The 19,400-nt window shown below is 49.0% G+C and overlaps 2 protein-coding genes across 5 annotated transcripts in view; one reads left to right on the forward strand and one right to left on the reverse strand.

Moving 5' to 3' along the window:
- Nucleotides 1-2,817, forward strand: part of Dnah10 (dynein, axonemal, heavy chain 10) — a 109,224-nt gene extending 106,407 nt beyond the window's left edge. Inside the window, exons 77-79 of the mRNA NM_019536.1 lie at nucleotides 959-1,139; nucleotides 1,934-2,079; nucleotides 2,488-2,817. Coding sequence (NP_062409.1) covers nucleotides 959-1,139; nucleotides 1,934-2,079; nucleotides 2,488-2,634 — 474 coding nt within the window. The 3' untranslated portion in view covers nucleotides 2,635-2,817. The remainder of the gene's footprint in view (nucleotides 1-958; nucleotides 1,140-1,933; nucleotides 2,080-2,487) is intronic.
- A 123-nt stretch (nucleotides 2,818-2,940) lies between these two features.
- The window catches only part of Ccdc92 (coiled-coil domain containing 92), a 28,068-nt gene continuing 11,608 nt past the window's right edge, over nucleotides 2,941-19,400 (reverse strand). Inside the window, exons 1-4 of one of the 4 annotated variants that reach the window (XM_030254362.1) lie at nucleotides 8,170-8,311; nucleotides 7,452-7,493; nucleotides 4,989-5,075; nucleotides 3,489-4,800 (exon numbers count right to left, since the gene is read on the reverse strand). In XM_030254362.1, the coding sequence (XP_030110222.1) occupies nucleotides 4,028-4,597 (570 nt within the window). In that variant the 5' untranslated portion in view covers nucleotides 4,598-4,800; nucleotides 4,989-5,075; nucleotides 7,452-7,493; nucleotides 8,170-8,311 and the 3' untranslated portion in view covers nucleotides 3,489-4,027. Of the gene's footprint in view, nucleotides 4,801-4,988; nucleotides 5,076-7,451; nucleotides 7,494-8,169; nucleotides 8,317-19,400 lie in introns of those variants that run through there. The other 3 variants (XM_017320799.1, NM_144819.2, XM_006504287.4) reach the window with 3 other exon arrangements.

Here is a 19,400-nt window from a genome sequence, read left to right on the forward strand (position 1 = left end):
CCATCTTTTTACATTGATTTTTTAAAAATGTATGTGTGTGTGTGTATGGTTCATATATGGAGGTCAGAGGACAACTTTTGAGAATCAGTCATTGCCTTCTGCCTTACTTGGCCATCGTCCTGTCTGTCTCCCATCTCACTGTAGAGGGCCCTAGGTTTACAGATGGATGCCAGCACACACAACGTTACATAGTTTCTAGGGATCCAGACCCAGGTCCCCAGGTTTGGGTGTGGCTTTATCCACTGAGCCATCTCCCCAGCCCTTCTCACTAGTTTTTAAGAGCTCTCAGTGTATGAGAGAAAGTAATCCTTGGTGATAATACAGACTCTTCCCTTGGATGGTGTGTGTGTGTGTGTGTGTGTGTGTGTGTGTGTGTGCGTGTGTGTGTTTCAATAGAAGGGTATTACATTCGTGTACAGTTGAATCTTTCCTTTGGTGGCTTCTGGGCTTTGTAATTCTCCACTTGAGAAAACGGTGGGAGGTTTGATCGGTACTTTTATGGGTGTGTGTATATCTGAGTGCATGCAGGTATATGCACATATGTATAGAAGTCATACATGAACCCCGAGTGTCATTCCTCATAAAGCCATGACTCTGCTGAGACTGAGTTTCTCATTAGGACCCGGGGCTCACTGACTTTGCTGGCTGGTCAGGGCACACCAAAGATCTGTCTCTACTGCCTCAGCACTGGGGTTACAAGGATATGCCACCACACCTGATGTTTTCAGTGGGGGTTCTGAGGGACAAATTCAGGTCCCCACATTTGTGTGGCAAATACTTTAATGACCTTGGTATCTTCCTAAATTGTTAGTCCACCTAGAGTTCGGTGGTCAGCTGTTTCCCCAGGGGGAAGCGAACTGACCTAATACCAGCAGTTGTCACTGTGGGAAATCAGTATTTCATCAGCTTTGAACCTGGTGTCACAGCCCAAGCTCCCACACCTTGCCTACTTTTGCAGGTTACTGAGGGCGAGCCCAGTGTGATGTGGCTCTCTGGGCTGCACATCCCTGAGTCCTACCTCACGGCCCTGGTACAGGCCACATGCCGGAGGAATGGCTGGCCGTTGGACCGGTCCACCTTGTTTACACAAGTGACCAAGTTCCAGGATGCCGATGAAGTAAACGAGCGTGCGGGGCAAGGTATGGTAAACGTCATGTATGTTGCTTTCTACCGGGGGCTTCCCTCCCAGAATCATTCCCAAATCCAAGTACCATGTGGACTAGGCCTTCCTTAAGCAGGGCTGTTGCCCTCAGTGCTTTCTGTGGCATCGCAGAGAGCAGAGTTTCTCACTGGAGACTAGCAGAGACATGGGGTTAGTCTGCAGCAAGTGGGTTTCTGGGTCAAGTGAGTTTTTCAGAGATCACGGATGGCTTCCCTGTAATCCCTGAGGGGCAGAAGTGTAGGAGCCAGAGAGCACATAGGCTGGCTGGCCTGGACCCTGTCAGGCACACCCAACCTTTTGACATTGTGACAGGACACTATCTCAGGGATCCTCAGATAGGTCCTACTGGTGAGCATTCAGATGCCATTCTGGCCGAGGGCAGGAGGATGATAGGTTTTGCCTTTGGTGAGAGTGCTCAGTCCTAACCACTAGACCACCGGGAAGTGTTGGTGCTCTTGGCTTAGGGGTTTCTGCATACCAGAGCTCATATTCCTCTTGGTCATGCCTTTGGCTCAGAGGATGCTGTGTGCTTGTCCTGAGCTGTGTGTCCTGAAGCCAGAGTCCAGAACAAGAGGTGCCCATGCAGACCCACTTCCCTGGAGCCTTTTGTCTCTCCTGTCTGTCTAGCTAGCCTTCTACTTGGGAAGCCGGGCAGGGTTGAGTTCTGGAGTGGCAGGGGACCCCTCCGTGGTCTTCGCACTTGTCCTCTGGGCACACCTGAGAGTAGCAGCCACACAACAGGGCACAGATACATCCTCTTGTCCCATCTAGGGTGCTTTGTTTCTGGGCTCTACCTGGAAGGTGCTGACTGGGACATAGAGAGAGGGTGTCTTGTCAAGAGCAAGCCCAAGGTGCTGGTTGTGGACTTGCCCATCCTCAAGATCATCCCCACTGAAGGTCACCGCCTGAAGCTACAGGTGACAGTTTCCTCCCTGGCCCCATGGTGCCTTCCCTTCTCTCGGGGTAACATGAGGAAATCCTGGAGGCATGGTTAAGCTATGGGGACCAGTTCAGGGGAAAACTCTGGTATGCATGCATGTGGGTACCCATCATCCACAGGGGTCAAGTCCAAGCTCAGAGCCTATGGTAGAGACCCAGGGAAAGTAGGCAATTTTGGACACACTAATTATTGAGTTACAAAGGGGCTTCATTTAGTGCTTTGCCTGGCCAGGGTCCATCTTTGATGAGCGTCTGTGGATTTGCCCAGCGCCCATGGTACTCACATGCCAGGCCAAGGCTGCTGCATATAAAGAGTGCCCAGGCTAAGCCCCCTCTAGCCAGAAGCCTCCAATCCTGAGGGTCTGTCACCAGCCTCTCCCTTGCAGAACACCTTCCGGACCCCTGTCTACACTACCTCCATGAGGAGAAATGCCATGGGAATCGGCTTAGTGTTCGAAGCTGACCTCTTCACGGCAAAACACATCTCACACTGGGTGCTCCAGGGGGTGTGCCTCACCCTGAACTCGGATTAAGCTCAGCATGTGCGGCAGGCCAGAGGAGCTGGCACTTCCTAAGAATGGGAGACTGTATTTCAGGGGGGCTTCCCTCCGGGCTGGGTGGGATGGTCATGAAAGGTGTTTGATGCTGATTTTCCTTGAAATCAGCCAACTAAATCAATGTATTTTTCCATTAAATGAACCTAGTTTTGCAGTGGGTTTGTGTGTTTTGGTTTTTTGCTTTTTTTGATGAAGTTTTCTGACTTGCCAGAGTCCCCATTTCTACCTCCCCAACACTGGGGTCACAAACCTGAACCACCACATCTAGTTTTTATTTTTTTTAAGATTTTATTTCTGTGTATGTGTGAGAGCCTGCCTGAATATACGTGCACCACCTGTAAGGTGGTCCCTGGAGTTACAGCTAATTGTGAGGCACCACGTGGGTGCTGGGGTTGGCCTCAGCTTCCCAAGCTTCTTGTATAGAGAACTCTGGATAGAGCACACGCCAGAGCGAGTTTTAAGGCAAGTGCATTCATTCTCCCTCCCTTCCTGCTAAGCCACTGGTGTGGGGATCCACCTCCGGCTGCTCCGGCACATGGCTCCTTCCGGCAAGAGCACAGAGGCTCAAGCGTTCAGTTCCTGCCCGAGCTCCAGACCTCTTCTCTGTGTGGCCTTGGGACAAATGGCCACTGGCTGCGTCTCTTACACTGTGAGACAGGGAGGCAGCGCCTGGGCAGGACAGAATGCAGCTTCTGCCAGAAACGCAGGAGCATTAACAATCTCAGCAACAGCTCTGGGCAGCAAGTCCTCCCACCCCACCTGCTTCGTCCTCCCCGACCACCTCCTCCACAGTCCCTCGGTGCTTCAAAAAGACTCGGAGGAAAAGGAGGGCGGGTTTAGAAAATAACATTTGTTGGATCCTGAACATCTGGATGAAACTAACAAAAAAAATTATGAACACACAATCAGGTTGGGGCAACATCAGGGTTGAGGTCATCTTGCTAAGATCAGGAGCCACAGCTGCTTGGTAAAGGGACTGTGCAGGGCAGGGGTCTCCAGGAGGGAGCCGAGGCTGCTGCTCTGCTCTCATAGGCTGTCCTGGATCTGTGGAGGGATAGCTCCTTCTCTGCTTTGACTTCAGGCGATTCATATTCTAGGTGGCATAGTGATTCAGCCATGGCTGTATCTAGGAGTGCGCCAAGATCTCATGGCGTGGGGCTAGAAGCAAGCTATTGGCATGCAGGCGTTGGCCACAGTGCCAGTAATATCTTCAGCGGGGACACCATTGTAGCATTGTGTCACTATGGAGCCAGGAGCCAGGTTTCGACAGGAGGAGACATTTGGCATGGGTAGGCGAGGAAGGTGTGGGCGAGGAGGTTCCCTGTGGCGCTCACAGTGCGTGGATGACTGCGGTGGCAGGCCGCAGGCCTCACACAGTTCGGTCTGTCCCTGAGTGCTTCCGCACCACCTTGCTTGCATTCACCTGGTCCACGGCCCTCATCTCTCCCTCAGGCTGGGCCTGTGATGGAGTGGCATGATGAATGCGGTGAGCCACCCCAACATGCGTCTTGTGTGGCTTATCTCGGGCTGGGCTGTGCTGCCCAGTGGCGCTACGATCTGAGGCAATGGGAGGGATGACGAGAGGCCGCTCCTTGAGCTGGACCTCAGCAGACTCCCGGGCCAGCAGGAATGGGGTGGGGTCGGGCATGGCATCCACAGGCTCCCGAAGGAGGAGTTTGCGGCTCTCGGCTCCAAACCTGTAGACCTCCTCAAACTCGGGGTGCAGTGGGGCGGACAGGCTCTTCTTCATGCGGCGGCGGGGTGTCTCAGGCAGCTTGTCCTTGGGGGGTGTGGGTTTGTAGCTGGCCAGCGCGGGACTGCCGGCAGGGCTGGCATCCGAGGTGCCACTTGAGCTCAGCAACTTCTTCTTGGCTGCATGCAGCTGCGAGGTGAGGTAGGCCACAGTGCTGGCGCGTTGCTCCAACTCACCTGACAGCATGCTCAGTTTGTGGCTCTTCACCTTCAGCTCCTCCAGGTACTTCTTCTCTCTCTCACGGACTGTGTTCTCCAGCACAGCGATGGCGGCGTTCTTCTGTTCCAGTTCCTGCAGCAGCTTGCGGTTTTCCTCCTCTTTGGCCTTCAGCTGGGCTTCCAGCTCCTCACAGCGCCTCTTCAGCTCCGTCGTTCTGGAAGAGCTGTCTCCTGCAGGAACAAGTCAGGCGCCCGGTCAGAGTCTAGCTGAGGGAGGAGATGCTCATGGCCTGTGTGGAGGGCCCTGCCAAGAAGCCCTACAGTAGGCAGGGTGCAGGATGGCCTGCAGGCCCTGCTCCCACTAAAGGCAGATCAGGGGGTCTCTGAGGCCCCTCCCAGCTCTTGGTTCCCTGGCTTACTGTGTAAAAGATTCTCCAGAATCTGAAGGTGCTGAGGTTAAAACAGCGAGAGCGTCAGCTGGAGTCAGCGTCTCTGGAGTGCCAGCTCTACAAGTGAAGGGCATCAGACACGTCCCTCAGCCCTAGACCCTGCTCTTCTGCCACCTTTATTCTCCCAGTTGCCCTGAACTAGAACTTTCCTCTACACTCCCTCGCTGGCAGCCTACTTTCCTCTCTGACCTGTCTGGCCCCACCTCCCACTGGGTACAGCTACCTCCCGGGCCTGCTTCCCTTTCCTCCCTTGGCCTAACACCTGCCAGTCTGACAGTCCATCTGTTCCATGCCTTCTGCACCCACGTGATCCCTGAGCCTCCTTGTTTCTTCTGGATTGATTCAACTCCAGATCTGTGCATCCACAATCTGCAGATAGCCCTGCAGTGCCTGTGGGTGCTGGGTGCATACTGCACCTCTCGAGTCTTGTGGCTCCCCAAACCTGTCTTGGCATTCCACCTACTTATGCCAGCAGCCTCAGGTAGACTCTGCCCATGAGCAAGTGTACAGTGCAAGCTCAGTACAGGCAAACAGAGACATATGTGGGCACGGGCGTGCATGTGTGTGTGTGCTTGTGAAGACAGACTGAATCAGCAAATGGTAGCACTAGAAATGATGCAGTATTATCTTGTATGAGTCTTGTGCTTTTAGCAAAAACAAAACATCAAAAAACCTCTACAGCATTAGATTCTGAAGTACAGTGTGGAACCCCGCGCAGTAGTCAGCCCTGCCTACAAGCATGGCAGGTCTAAAGTCTCAGGCCTTTGACTGCATCCCAGCCAGACACAAATACTCTGTGTCCCCAGGGAGTACTAAGAGGGGATGACGACCTCATAGAGTAAAGCAGGCTCCTTGGTGCTGGTAAAGGACACAATTCTTGACAGTCACAGGTACAGAGCCATTACAGACATTATCAGAGACGCACAACCCTAGTCCCAGAAGAACATGAAATCCAGGGCTCCTTAGTAAGGTGCTCTTTTGGCCTCCCATTCCTAAGAGGCTTGGGCAAACATTGTCCTTCCCTGAAAATGACCTAGCTAACCTGCTGTCTGTGCTCAGGTACAATCTTGGCACAGATCTTGCAGGCACTACTGGGAGGCTCTGGTACCCCTGGTCTTCTACACACATCTTCTCTAGAAACTTGATTTTCCTTGTCTAGTCCATGAGAGGTGTGCAGGACTATTTGAGCCTGTGTGTCCCTGGGTACTCCGGTGTATAGATTCTAGGCCTCTCCTGACTGCAGGCATCACGGCCTTCAGGGGAGAGGACCAGGGTTCTTTCTAACCTGCCTTCTCAGCTTGTGTTTGACATGCACTGAACTGAGAAATAGCTTCACTCCAGGGAAGTGTATATGTTCCCATAAAACCCACCCGGAGGTTTTTTCAAACAGCTCACTCTGCTGAGATAGTACCTTATACACCTTCAACAAAAGCCATATGCTACTGAGTGTGCCCTAAAAGGGTGGTGAGGGGGGCTTGGGACAGAGGCTTGAGAACTGGTGCAGACTAGTCATGGCAAAAGGGGGTGGTGTGAGGCTCTGGCTCCTACAGTATGGGCAGCTCCTCCCCAAGGCCTATGTCATGATGTGTGTGTGTGCGCGCGTGCACGCGCGCGCATTGTAAGGGGTGGGTGGGTGGGGATGGTATAGACCCGAGTTCCTGGCAGAGGACTCGGGTGTCTTTGCTCTAGAGAGACTTATGGTCAGGCTCCTGCTCCAAGGGCCCTCTGCACCATCCAGACAAAACCATGACAAGTGTGCCTAGGAGATGGGCCAGATAAACAAATGCTCAGCGGCTTAGGGGAGTGACTTGAGGCTTCGACAAAGACTGGACTCTCACAGAGCACCCTGCCTTCGTAAAGCTTGGTTAGGGGAAAGGTCTCCCCCAGACACATGTTCTATATCCTCAGACCCAGCCCTGTGCTAAGGAACAGGCCATTCTCACAGGCTCAGAGCTCCCATTTTTTTGGCTGCCACTGCTTTGGCCCCTTGATGGGTCTCACTAGGGAAGTGTATCTAGATTGCAGTTCAAATATGCTCTGGGCCTTGAACAAGGGCACTGCCCTCCCTATTATGGAGCACATGGCTTTGGGGCAGGGCTTTGCTAAACTCTGGAGACTGCGGATGTAGGGCCTTCTGCCTAATTCTCACATTTTTCCTTTCTGGCTCGAGTCACATTCAAGTTTATTTCTGGATTATGGAAGGATATGCATTCGCGGTAGAAAAGTTAGAAAATTCTGGAAAATGCAATAGGCATTCTAGGCATATATATTAATGGGAAGTGAAAAAGCCACTCGTCACTCCAGACTACGGGCGACTTTGGACTCTAAACTCCCTTGTCTTTGCTCAGGGCAACCACTGCCATTGCAGAGGGGGCAAGTGGGAACAGATTACAAAGAAAACAAGATGCAACCACATCTGGTGAGAGTTCTTACCTGTCAGTTCGAAACTTTTGAGTGTCAGCTCATATGTTAGATCTACAAAAGAAACATGACACATTGATTATCAAGTTCCAATAAATTAGTTCTTCCCATCAGTTCTGACAACAAGCACTAAATCCCAGTGAGTGAGTTTGACCCTGTAGAAGCAGGGGTCACAGCTCCAGGGATCAATGTAAGAAACACCAGGCAGGGGTCATGGTTCATATCAAGGCTGGGAGAGGACCTGAGCCTCAAGAATTCCTTTCCGCCGGGCATGGTGGCACACGCCTTTAATCCCAGCACTCGGGAGGCAGAGGCAGGAGGATTTCTGAGTTCGAGGCCAACCTGGTCTACAGAGTGAGTTGCAGGACAGCCAGGGCTACACAGAGAAACCTTGTCTCGAAAAACTAAACCAAACCAAAGCAAAAAGAATTCTCTTCCTTATCCTCCCTGAATATACCCCAGCAGTACTAGGTCAGCGAGCAGCCGCCTCTTGAACTGCAGACTGCACTGTGGCTGAGTACCGCAGGCATCTGCTGCTCTAGGGCAAGGCTGGCAGCTGTGTGCCCAGTGCTTCCATCATACTGTGCAGAACACGGTCACTTGCAGGTGTGTGGGTCACCAAGGATTAATCATGTGGCCATATCAGCATGGGGAGTGGGCCTCGTGCAGCAGCGGACCCGACTCCACATCCCGACAGTGGTCTGGTCAGCAGCCATGAGCCTGCACCCACCTGTGCAGTGCTGCTGCAGCCGCCGGATCTCGGCGTGCAGCCCCTTGAGTGTGCTGGCGTGCTCCCGCTGGAGGAAGAGCAGGTTCTTCTGTGCACTGTGCAGCTGGTTCTCCAGGTTTGTGGCTGCCATGCTGACATCCAGGTGACCTACCGGAAACATAAGACTCTGGTCACTGTTTCAAGCACGAGGGTTGAGAGAAGATGGGCTCTGGGTACACATCATGGAAATATGTGGGAGCAGATGAGGTCCTGGGGCTCCAGGAACCCCTTCTGACTGCTGGGGCACAGGCCCTTAACTCATCTCTCACAGAGCACCTGCCACACATCAGCTCTATGTGAGGACCAGCTGAGGGCAGGAGTGGCACCCAGTACAGGGCGCCAGGCTGCTGCTTGTTCTGGAGAGGAAGCAGGTCTGAGGCGGATGAAGAGTCAGCAGCATAGAGCAGGGTTTCTTCAAACTCAGAACCCTCAAGTCTAGGTGCTACCTTCCCAGATGTCCTGACTTATGTGACTGGCCCTACCCTCAATTTCAACTGGAGCAATATGAAGTCAGGCCAGCTTTCTAGAATAATTCAAGACACCTGCCCCAGCACTGAGAAACACTTAGGACAGAATGCAGACCAGTCTATGCAGCTCTCAGTGTCTTTCCCATGGCCATGCTAGAGAGCACTCCCTGCAGAAGCCCCATGGCTCAAGGGCTGCCAGCATGCCGATGACATCTGCTCAGTGTGTGCTTGTGGTGGCGACAGCACAGCCGCTGCTCCCACTTCAGGAGTTGTGTTCACCACTAAGAACTGTCCCCACAGGGACTTCAGACCGTGCCTTCACTCACACCATCAGCTTAGGCAGCCGGGGCTCCACCCAGCTCTGCCTGCAGAAGAGCTGAGAAACACAGAAGGAAACAGAAAGAACTGACGGGACTAAGTAGACGTCCTAGCAGAACTAAGGAGACAGAAACCAGGACATCTGGGCTAGGGAGAAATGTCAGGAGAAAGACTGTGGCAAGGAACAAAGCTTGCTCTGGAAGGAAGGCAAGAGCTGGTGAGCTCTATCTGTAGAAGCCATAGCTAAGGCAGCCTCAGCAACCAGCCGCAGGGCAAAGTGGAGCCTGCAACTCCTAATACCCCAGTACTATGTGCCAAGTGCATGGCCTTGGAAGGGGGCCCTGACCATAACAGAGGAGCCAGTCAATCAATGCAAAGTGAAGAATAGCCCCTGGCTCTGCACTCTCTTGCACACGGCAGCCTGGCATGCTGTCTAAGCCTCCCAGTCATGACTGTTTCTTTCACTCAGGAGCTATTCTTGCTCAATCTGACATGAAGTCTGGGGCCTACCAGGGCCCATGGTGCTTGGGAGTGCTGGCTTGGGAGGCTAGAGTCCTAACAAGATGCCTTAACCTGAACTTATGTCCTGATGATCTATCTACCGTAACAGTTCCAAGGCCATTCCTAATGGCCTGTCTGGCCTGCACCATCTTCCTTTCACATGGGTAGACTTCCTCCTCTTTCTCATGCTCCACACAGTAGCTGGGGAGGTGTGTATGTTTGTGTGTGGGGGGGGCGCGGATCCCATTGTTCTGCCCAGCCCGAGTCTGCTCCTGTCTCTCCCTGGCCTCTTTGGAGCCCAGTGCACTATGTGTAGTGCAGCTTCCCTGAGACCTATCCGTGTCTTCTAATGGCAGAACAGCCTTCTGCACCCCGTTCTATCTGCCTTCCCAGGATCCCTGAGGTCTCAACCTACGCTCTGTTGCTTTCCAAGTGTAGCCTCAGATAAGGCTATGTGCCTCACACCCCTAGCCATTGTCCTAGAGAACTGTCAGAAATGGGTTTATGAATATGTGTCTCTCGCACAGCCTGTTCCTGCCTCAACCTAAGTCCAGCCTGCACCTAAGAGACCATGGTAAAGACCAATGGTGACCTACAAGCACCAAGGCCCATGCTGGCAGGGACTTCCTCCTCAGGTCTATAATTCAAATGTCCTGCATGCCCAGAGAGACTATGTACTGTAATAGTCTAAACTTTCAGACATCTTGTGCAGCTCTGAGAGAATAACATATCTACACAGATACTTGCTTTTATAATCTATACTGGGCCCCTCCGTGGCCACCCAGCCCCAATTCCCTGGTGGTGGATATGTTTTATTTGAAATTCATTTAAGTACAGTTTGAGGAACTGTTCCTATTAGGACTGCCTTGGACTCTGTTTGAACCTAACTCTGGACTCAAGAATTCACTGTTGTCTTCATGCTGCAGTTCTTACCCTCGAGCAAAAGCAGGTGGGCAAGGAGTGCAGCGCAGCGCAAGCCTGGGGAGGCTTGCAGGGTCCTGAGCATATGAATGCACTCTGACAACAGGAGACGTCCCATGGTAGTCATGACTGTCTAGGTCCTCTTATGTCCATCCTCTGGGATTCTCTACGAGGTACCAAAGAGGAGATCCACCTGTCTAGGTTAGGTCTATGGGGCAAGGCATGCACACATGGGGCTGAACTTTGTCTAGATGGCTAAGTGACTTTCTCACTTGCTGGGCAGTGCTACTGGATCCCTGAGGGAAAGCACTGCATAGCTTAAGACAATGCTGTTACTTTGCTCCTGAGCTACTGATACCAGGCCATCATTAGAGATGATGTGCAGGCCATGGAGCTGGTTCCCAAGCAACTTGAGGAGTCGGACATAAGGAAGAGAGTACATTGCTGGGTCTGGAACTGGTTGGTGTAATGGACTGAGTCATCTTGATTTTTCTGCACATGACTAACGGGTCCCAGGCTACTTCCTCTGAGCATCTTGTCAATACTGCCCTTCAGTATAGTAGACCCTTATCACAGCTCTCAACTGTGGCCTTCGCCCCAGGGGGATCTAAATGTTTCTGTGCCTTGCTGAGATTCATCAGTAATTTCACAATTCTTTGTTCAAGGATAGACAGCAGGGGCTGGGTACCAGTTGCAGGTAGGGTTCTAAGCCACTGTCATTACCAGGGCCTGGCCCAATCCCAGTGAATGCACACAAACCTGTGGCCTTTCTCTCTAGACAGCTACAGCAGTAGGAATAGGTGTCCCTTAACAAGGTTACCTTGACTGACTGGAAGGGTGAGGCATTCCAACGCTTGCTGTGGTTAGTGCACCACAGAGCACCGTTAGTTCACCCTGTCCCCTCTGCAGTCAGCAACCCTTCATCAGGGAGAGTCATCGTGCTTCTGCAGAGGGACACAGAGGCCCAGCTGAGGTAGCTCACAGGGAACTTTGCCACCATTCCTGGGGAAAATGACACTAATGGAGGCCTTGATAGCTAAGGACCCTTGCCAGCATGAAGAAACCAGCCTGTCTTATCCTGACTCCCAGGTGCCAGTTGCCCCCTAGCTCCAAGGCATTAAGAGCTTCCTTACCAAGGCACTTCACGTCTGCATCAATACACAGTCCTCTACCCTGGCAGTGCTCTTTGCAGGACAAAGGAATGTGCTCCTCGCAACCTCAACCTGGCTCAGCCTCAGGGCTTGCATGATAACCTTAAAGGCTGGGAAGATGGAGACTGACACAGGAAGGCAAATGCTGTATATACATCCAACCTCTGAAACAATGTGAAATCAAGTACACACAGACAAGACAAACCTGATGCAAATGAGCTCCAGAGGAGAGTGGATGGCAGTTCTATAGGTGGTCAGATGTTACAATGCCTGAACAGACATGCTCTCCACATGAAACAGCTTTTAGGATAAAAAAGTGGGAAAGGTCCTGCCTTCTAGGCCCCACCAGCACCTTTGCAAAGCAAGGCTGTTTCAGAAAAACAATGGGAATCGTACCCTCAGTGTGTGTGTCCTCGCTCCCTGGATATCAGCAGGACGGGCTAAGGGCCAGATTCGTACTCACCCTCTTTGTCTCGCAGCCAGGCTGACAAAGCCCCTGGGGACTGACTCAGCATAAGGTGTCCTGGGTCAAAAGTAGTGCTCTGCTCAGCCATAAGCCGCCAGACACCACTTGGTTATGATCACGGGGAGACCCACAGCCAGGTCCAGATATTCCCCTTTCCAAAATATATCCCTTCTGTCCACACGCTCATCTGGCCTACATTTTCATGCCAAGCACCTGATACTCTGGCCAGGCTGCCCCTCCCCAGCCTTGTCCCCTCAGGTCCCCAGGGTGCTTTCCTGATCATCACCACAATATCCTTTGCCCCTCTTCTATCTGCTACACCCTGTAACACACCCTATTTCCCCTCTGTCTGAACTACTCTGGGCAACTCCCGCTTCTGCCCTCTCCAAAGAACTCATGCATTTTTTACGTATGTATTTCAGATAATTTTATCCTGCTCCGCCATGGGGCTGAGTAGAAAGGCTGCTCCTAAGTAACCTCACATTAATCAGAAAGCACTGTAGCAGCATCGATCTGAACATGACCTCATCCCATAAAGTCTCAGCAGTCTAGGAGATATTTTAAAGCAGCTACATTTTTAGCAGACAAAGAGAAATGAGCATCTTGGGGTAGAAGTGTTTCTCAGCCTGGTTCATACAGCCATGGGGGTAACAATTTCAGAATGTAAGAATGGTGCCTGAGAATTGGTTAGAGCCAAGCTATTCTTGACTCTACTCATCAATTAGCTATAGCTCATTCGCAGTGGGTTCTTTCTCCATGAAGGATGGATATACTGTCTCCTCTTCTTTTTGATAGAGCCTGTCTTAATGGGCACCACACAGCATCTCAGGGTTATGGCTTAAAGACCACTGGAGCTTTTTAAGGAACTTTCTGTACTGTTCTGGTGTCCTGAAGCTTATGTATGTCAGGAAAAGGAATGGCCAGGAAGGAAGGTACAACAGGCATTTTTAGGTGGATGTATGGGCTCAGATGACACCAGGGGAGAAAGCCTCCAACTAGTTGGCCAGCAAAGTCTCTCTCCACATGAAGAGATTCAGGCCCAGAAAAGGATCTGCAGAACACAGTGAGATCAAAAAGGACAAGGTGGACAAGTTTAAGAGAGGTGGGACTAAGTCTGGGGTGGAAGTGAGGCCATTTAGCTAGGACCTGATATTTGCCACAGCCTCCTCAGTACTAAGTGCACTGGCTTTGGTGCCTGGCATACAATAAGTGGTTAATGGAAGTCAGTAACCTAGTGCTATGTAAATACTGGTTCACAGCTCTACAGATTTACCTCTGAGCTGTTTACTTGCTTGTATAGAATATTTCCTGAACACTATGAGAATGAGCTAGCAAATTCTAGTTGCTTCCAAAGAAAACATACAAGTACAGAGACATAGTTCTCAGCAGCCTCCACATTCCAACTCCACTGGGAAGGGACTAGACAAGGAAGCCAATCAAGATGGACAGCTGAGCAGGCAGACCTAGAAGCCCAGGGACAACAGAACTTTTACTTCTTCCTCTGAACCAATCTATAGTACTCTACCATCGGCTAAAAATAGCCTGAGGCTAAGTAGCTGGTGCTCCCCTCAGGTTTGCTTTATCATATCCTGAAGGGAGGCTGCTGGGATTGCTCAGCAGTTAGAAAGCGCCTACTGCTAAGTTTGATAACCTGAGTTTGATCCCAAGAACTGGAATGGTGAAAAGAAATAACTGACTCCTGCCAGTTGTCCTCTGACCCTCGAGTGCATGCACATGTCGCACAATGACACATGTGTGTGTGCCCCCCTGAAATTTTTAAAAAGCAACTTTATCATGTATGAATATAACACAGACACAATTCTGAGCTCACAGTAACTTAGATGAATAAACTGCTGTGAGCTATGGGTACCTCCTGTTCCTGTCCACACAGGCACTTAGGAAATTCAATGAGCAAGTCATCTGAAAACCCCAAAGAGCTAGGGCTGCAAGAAAAAGAACATCAGCTGCATGCAGGAAAGCAAGCATTTGACAAGACTCCAGAAATACCTTGTTAAAGAGCAACAAAGTTATAGCACTAAATATTGAAAGCAGAGATGCAATTAATTTTTTAAAGAGACAGAAGGTAGTCCTAAAGAATTAGGGTGATTTGGCCTTGATTTGGCTTAGGGGTGAATAGCACTTGTTCTTGCAGAAGACCAGGGTTCGCTTCCTGACATCCACATGGTGGCTCACAATTGCCTGTAATTCAACCTCCATGGGATTCAATGCCCTTTTCCGACTTTTCTCTGGCATCAGGTAGCCACATAGTTCACAGACGTACACACAGACAAAACATTCAGACACATGAAATTAACCTCACCAAAAGAATTGGAATTGTTTTTTAGTCCTGTTCTTTAATTTTTTCACACATATGAATATTTTACCTATGTATATATGTGCACATGTGTGCCTGGCACCCTCAAAAGTCAAAGGCAACTCAGGGTTGTTTTGTTGTTGTTGTTGTTTCATTTTCTTAAACAGGAGTCATGAGTTTGGGCTGCAGCCCTGTGTAACCCAAAATGCCAACATGCTGCCTATGTGGCATGGTAACAGGACAAAAGGAAGCTTTCAGCCACAGTATCAAGCAGAATGGCTGGGTTACTGTGTCAGAGCGATAAACAAGCTGATGCTGGAGTCAACCAAAACTGACAGCGTTATGTAGAGATGTCTTAGTGGTGCTCCCTCTCTACCTACACAGCAGGCATTTTCTTACATGTTTCTAAAAGGCAACAGAAGTAACCAACCAACCAAACTCTCACTTTTGCACAACACCCACCACACAAAGGACTCTGAGTGCGTGGTAAGGAGGGCCTAGGGACCTTGGCGCAGCCGCACTGTGGCAAGATAAAAAAGTTAATGTCATATGCCTGTGATGGGTTAAGCTAAAAAGCTCATGTTCCAAAGCCGTATCAGCAATTTTACATTTTGAATGTGTAAGTTAAAAGACGACTGTGCTTCATGACACCATGTCTAAGGATGTACACAAGAGTATTAAAGCATTACTTTCTAGATAGAGGATTATGGGTGATTTTTCATTTCTTACAAATTTTAGGCTGGAGAGATGGATCAGCAGTTAAGAGCATTGGTTGCTCTTCCTGAGTATCTGGGTTCAGTTCACAACACCAATACGGTGGCTCACAAGTGTCTGTAATTCTCGTTATAGGGGATCTGACACCCTCACCTGGCCTACATGGGCACTGCCCACTTGTGATAAACAGACACCCATGCAATCAAAACACCCATACAGATAAAATCAAAATAACTATTTTTTTCATTCCATCTCAGTACTCCCAAACATCACTTTATAATCAGAAGAAATGATAAAGGCTCTCCTGAGACTAAGGAGGAGACAGTGTGCTCCCCTAACATCATGTCAGAGCATCCTGGATGGCTAGAATTGTCATTACTTTACCCAAGCAGATGAGAGTTCATTGGAGGCAAGGTTTACAACAGCAACAATTTAGTGCCCCCAGGACAGGCAGAGATTGTGGGTGCCTCCTCTACCCACACAGTCTACCTTCCTGCATCTTAATGACATTATCCATCATAAAACACAAGCCCATCAATAATTCTCCAGCCACTGACATCCATTTCCTTCCAAAAGAGTGCACAGCCTGATGTTAGGGCTATGAAGATGTGATCAGAAGCTGGCAATTAGGGCATGGAAACTTGATACGCAGCCTGTCTGGGAAGCCTGTGGTCACAGAAGGCATGCATTATGGATTTATTCCCATGTTCCTCTTACTCTGGTTAGCTCACACTTTCAGAGCTGCTATTTAAAACCACTCTGGGCACCCACATTTGGATAAGGGGTGGTCCCTGTACTGACAAGTTGGAATTTTGGTTTCTTCTAAAAAAAAAAAAAACACACAGAAATATAGGTGTTTTTGTTTTAATCCCAGGTGTGGGATGGGGCTGCTTTACAGCAGCTATAATTTGCATCCTGTTCTAGCAGAGGCATGGCTTTGCCAGATGCATATAGTTTCTGTGACTGTATATAACACTGGGGAGCCTGGGATCTTTTCAGACGGTATATAAATGCTAGGGTCCTGGGAGGCTGGGTAGGTGGTTGGTGGTATGTCTGGGGAACTGGATGTGATTTGTTAGTAGTCATGCTCCAAGAAGAAGCAAAAGGAAGGAAACTAGAATCAGGGATCTCGATCTCTCTCTCTCTCTCTCTCTCCCTCTCCCTCTCTCCCTCCCCCCCTACCCCCCCCCCCATCTTTCTTCCCTATCTAGTGTTAGGGGAAGAAACTGGGGAGATAAAAGTTGGGAAAAAGAAGAACCTACAAAGTAGCAATGGTGCCTCAAAAATTAGGTATAAAAATGGGAAATCTGCTGGGCGTGGTGGCGCACACCTTTAACCCCAGCACTTGGAAGGCAGAGGCAGGCGGATTTCTGAGTTTGAGGCCAGCCTGGTCTACAGTGAGTTCCAGGACAGCCAGGGCTGTACAGAGAAACCTTGTCTCAAAAAAAAAAAAAAAAAAAAAAAAAAGACATCTGATTTCAAATGCCATAGAAGAAATGGCAGGGAATGAAGGAATGGATGTATTTCTTTAAGAGGCTAGCAAAAGACTTTATTGAGGCTGCTATTCCTGGGATATCCCCTGCTTTGCTCCCAGATGTAATTTTGTTTTGTTTTTGTTTTTTTCTTCTTAGTATTCTGTTTCAAAAAAAAAGGATGGAAAAATGGCTGAACAGTTGGAAAAATTGTGGGTTGAAATGGAGGGGCTTGAGAAACAAAAACTGGTTGAAACTGGAAACCAAAAGGAGCCACTCTGCTCTCTCTTTTCTGAAAGGGCTGCAGAGTTGGTGGGGTAACTAGACAGGCTGTGGGTGGAAATGGAAGCCCTTGGGAAGTGGAAGCACAGGAAAGAGAGAACACAAAGGCTCAGTTGCAGTGACTGAGAGGAGGAGTTTCCCGCAGAAAGAAAGAGGGAAACAAACTGCGCTAGATTGCAGTCAGGTCGGAGAAAAGCTGCAAAGGTAGGACAATCTGATGAAACATCTAGTTTCTAGAGAAAAGATTAATCTCAAACCAACTGCCAGAGTTACAAAATCACCACCAGCTTTCACAGTAGTTGTACAGCATATGTCTACTAATGGTATGGAACAAGGTTGTAAGGAGTAGGATGTTATCCTATAGAAATGATAGATATAAAACGGCATTTTAAAGGTGCCATGATTTCAAATGGAATGCACTCACCTTATGTGAAACAAATTCGAAAAACTGGGCTATGCAAAATAAAATTATCCCTCAAGACTGGAAGGGATTAGTGACAGCTATATTAGAGACTGGTCCCCAGCTACAATGGTTAACATGGTGGAGGGAAGAAGCCTTAAATATTGAACAGTGAAATACAGCAAGGGGAATAAATATAGTAAAATATCAATCAGTTACTGGATGCAGGGCAGTGCTCTGATAGACAAGAGCAGATTCAATTTGATGATGCTACTATAGAATAATGTCACTTAATGACTTTAAGAGCTTGGGACAAAGTGGAAGAGCCCAGGGGGAAAAGTCCACCTCATTTACAAAGATTACTCATGGCTCTGGAGGAGCCTCCACTGTTTCGTTTCTTTTTTTTTTTTAAACAAGGATTAGTCTCAGCAGTGAACAAAGTCTCATCAGATGCTGATGCAAGGCAAGTGTTGATAGAGACCTTGTGGTTTGAAAATTTGAATACCAAATGTAAAAAAGTTATCAGACCATTAACAGCACCAGCAGCGGCTATGAACAAATGGATAAGGGCTATGACCAATATTGGTTCTAATGGGTACCATGCTTTAAGTCTCTGATATCAAAATGTCTGGTGCCTTAACTTTAAGAAATACAGTACGTAGTTCCTGAAAAACTTACTTGCTTTCTTTCTTTCTTTTTTTTTAAAGATTTTATTTATTTATATGTAAGTACACTGTAGCTGTCTTCAGACACACCAGAAGGCATCAGATCTCAATACAGGTGGTTGTGAGCTACCATGTGGCTGCTGGGATTTGAACTCAAAGCCTTTGGAAGAGCAGTCAGTGCTCTTAACTGCTCAGCCATTTCTCTAGCCCCCGGAAAAACTTTCAAAAGGCAATGATTTTCCTAAATCTTAAACAGAATGAGCACCTAGGCTTCATGAGCTATGTATTTAATAAGGCAAAGGCTGCCATTGGGTTCAGAAATGCAGACCCAAAAGAGATATTTAAGGTAATTTCTTAGTGTGGGAAATGGCCTTGAGGGTCTGGCTCAGGGTCCCTGCAGCAACAATATGAGCTGTTTTAGCCAAGGAGTAACATGCAGGCTGAAAAACCTTCACTTGGCATTGGAGATTTAATGCATACCACTGCAGGATAAAGACTAGACTTGAGCAGGAGGGGCTCCTGAAAACCTTGGCCACTGACCTGAAGAGCACTTAATTCACTGGAAATGCCTCTGTGATTTACTACTGCACACAGGACAATTGATGGCTTCAAACACAAGAGGGAAATACAGTGGCAATTTTGGAATTTTGGTTTCTTTAAAAAAAAAAACACAGACATATTGTAAGAAGGGGTTTTCATTTTAATCCCCAATATGGGGATAAGGGGCTGCTTCGAAGCAGCAGACAAAGCAGCTCTGATTTGTCTCATACTCTAGCAGAGGCATGGGTTTACCAGCTGTAGATAGTTTCTGCCAACTGTGTGATGTTTGGAAGTCTAGGAACTTTTCAGAGAGTATAGAGGGTATACCCTGCTACAGCTCTGGTGGTGGGTGATTGTTCAGGGGGGTTAGATGTGGTTTGATAGTTGTCATGCTTAAAGAACAAATAAAAGGAAAAAAATTAGATTCAGGGATCTCTCTCTCTCCCCTCTATCCTCCTTTCTCCCTTATCTAGTAACAAGGGTAAAAACAGAGGGATAAAGGGTAGGGAAAAGAAGAACCCACAAAGTAGCAAAAGACCAGCTACAGATCCCTCTGTGTGCAAGGTCTTCTCAAGAAGACAGGTCTGGCCAGGCAGTGGTGGTGCACACCTTTAATCTCAGCACTTGGGAGGCAGAGTCAGGCAGATCTCTGAGTTCGAGGCCAGCCTGGTTACAGAGTGAGTTCCAGGACAGCCATGGCTACACAGAGAAACCCTGTCTCAATAAGAACAACAACAATAACAAAAAAAAAAAAAAAAAAAAAAAAGGAAAAAAAAAAGACAACATGTCTGGAATGCAGGTAAATGATGCATCTCTAAATGGGCTGTGTAGGCCAGAAGAGGTCAGTGCCCAAGTCCTCTATCACAAGGTGCCTGCCGGAGTGACTGGGTCTTGTTGTATCTGAGGCAGGGTTTACCACCAGGAGGAAGGAGCTCCACATCACAGAGAAGTCAACCCAGCACTTTTGCTTACACAGAGAAC

The sequence above is a fragment of the Mus musculus genome, chromosome 5 (assembly GCF_000001635.26).
Source record: "Mus musculus strain C57BL/6J chromosome 5, GRCm38.p6 C57BL/6J".
NCBI lineage: Eukaryota > Metazoa > Chordata > Mammalia > Rodentia > Muridae > Mus > Mus musculus.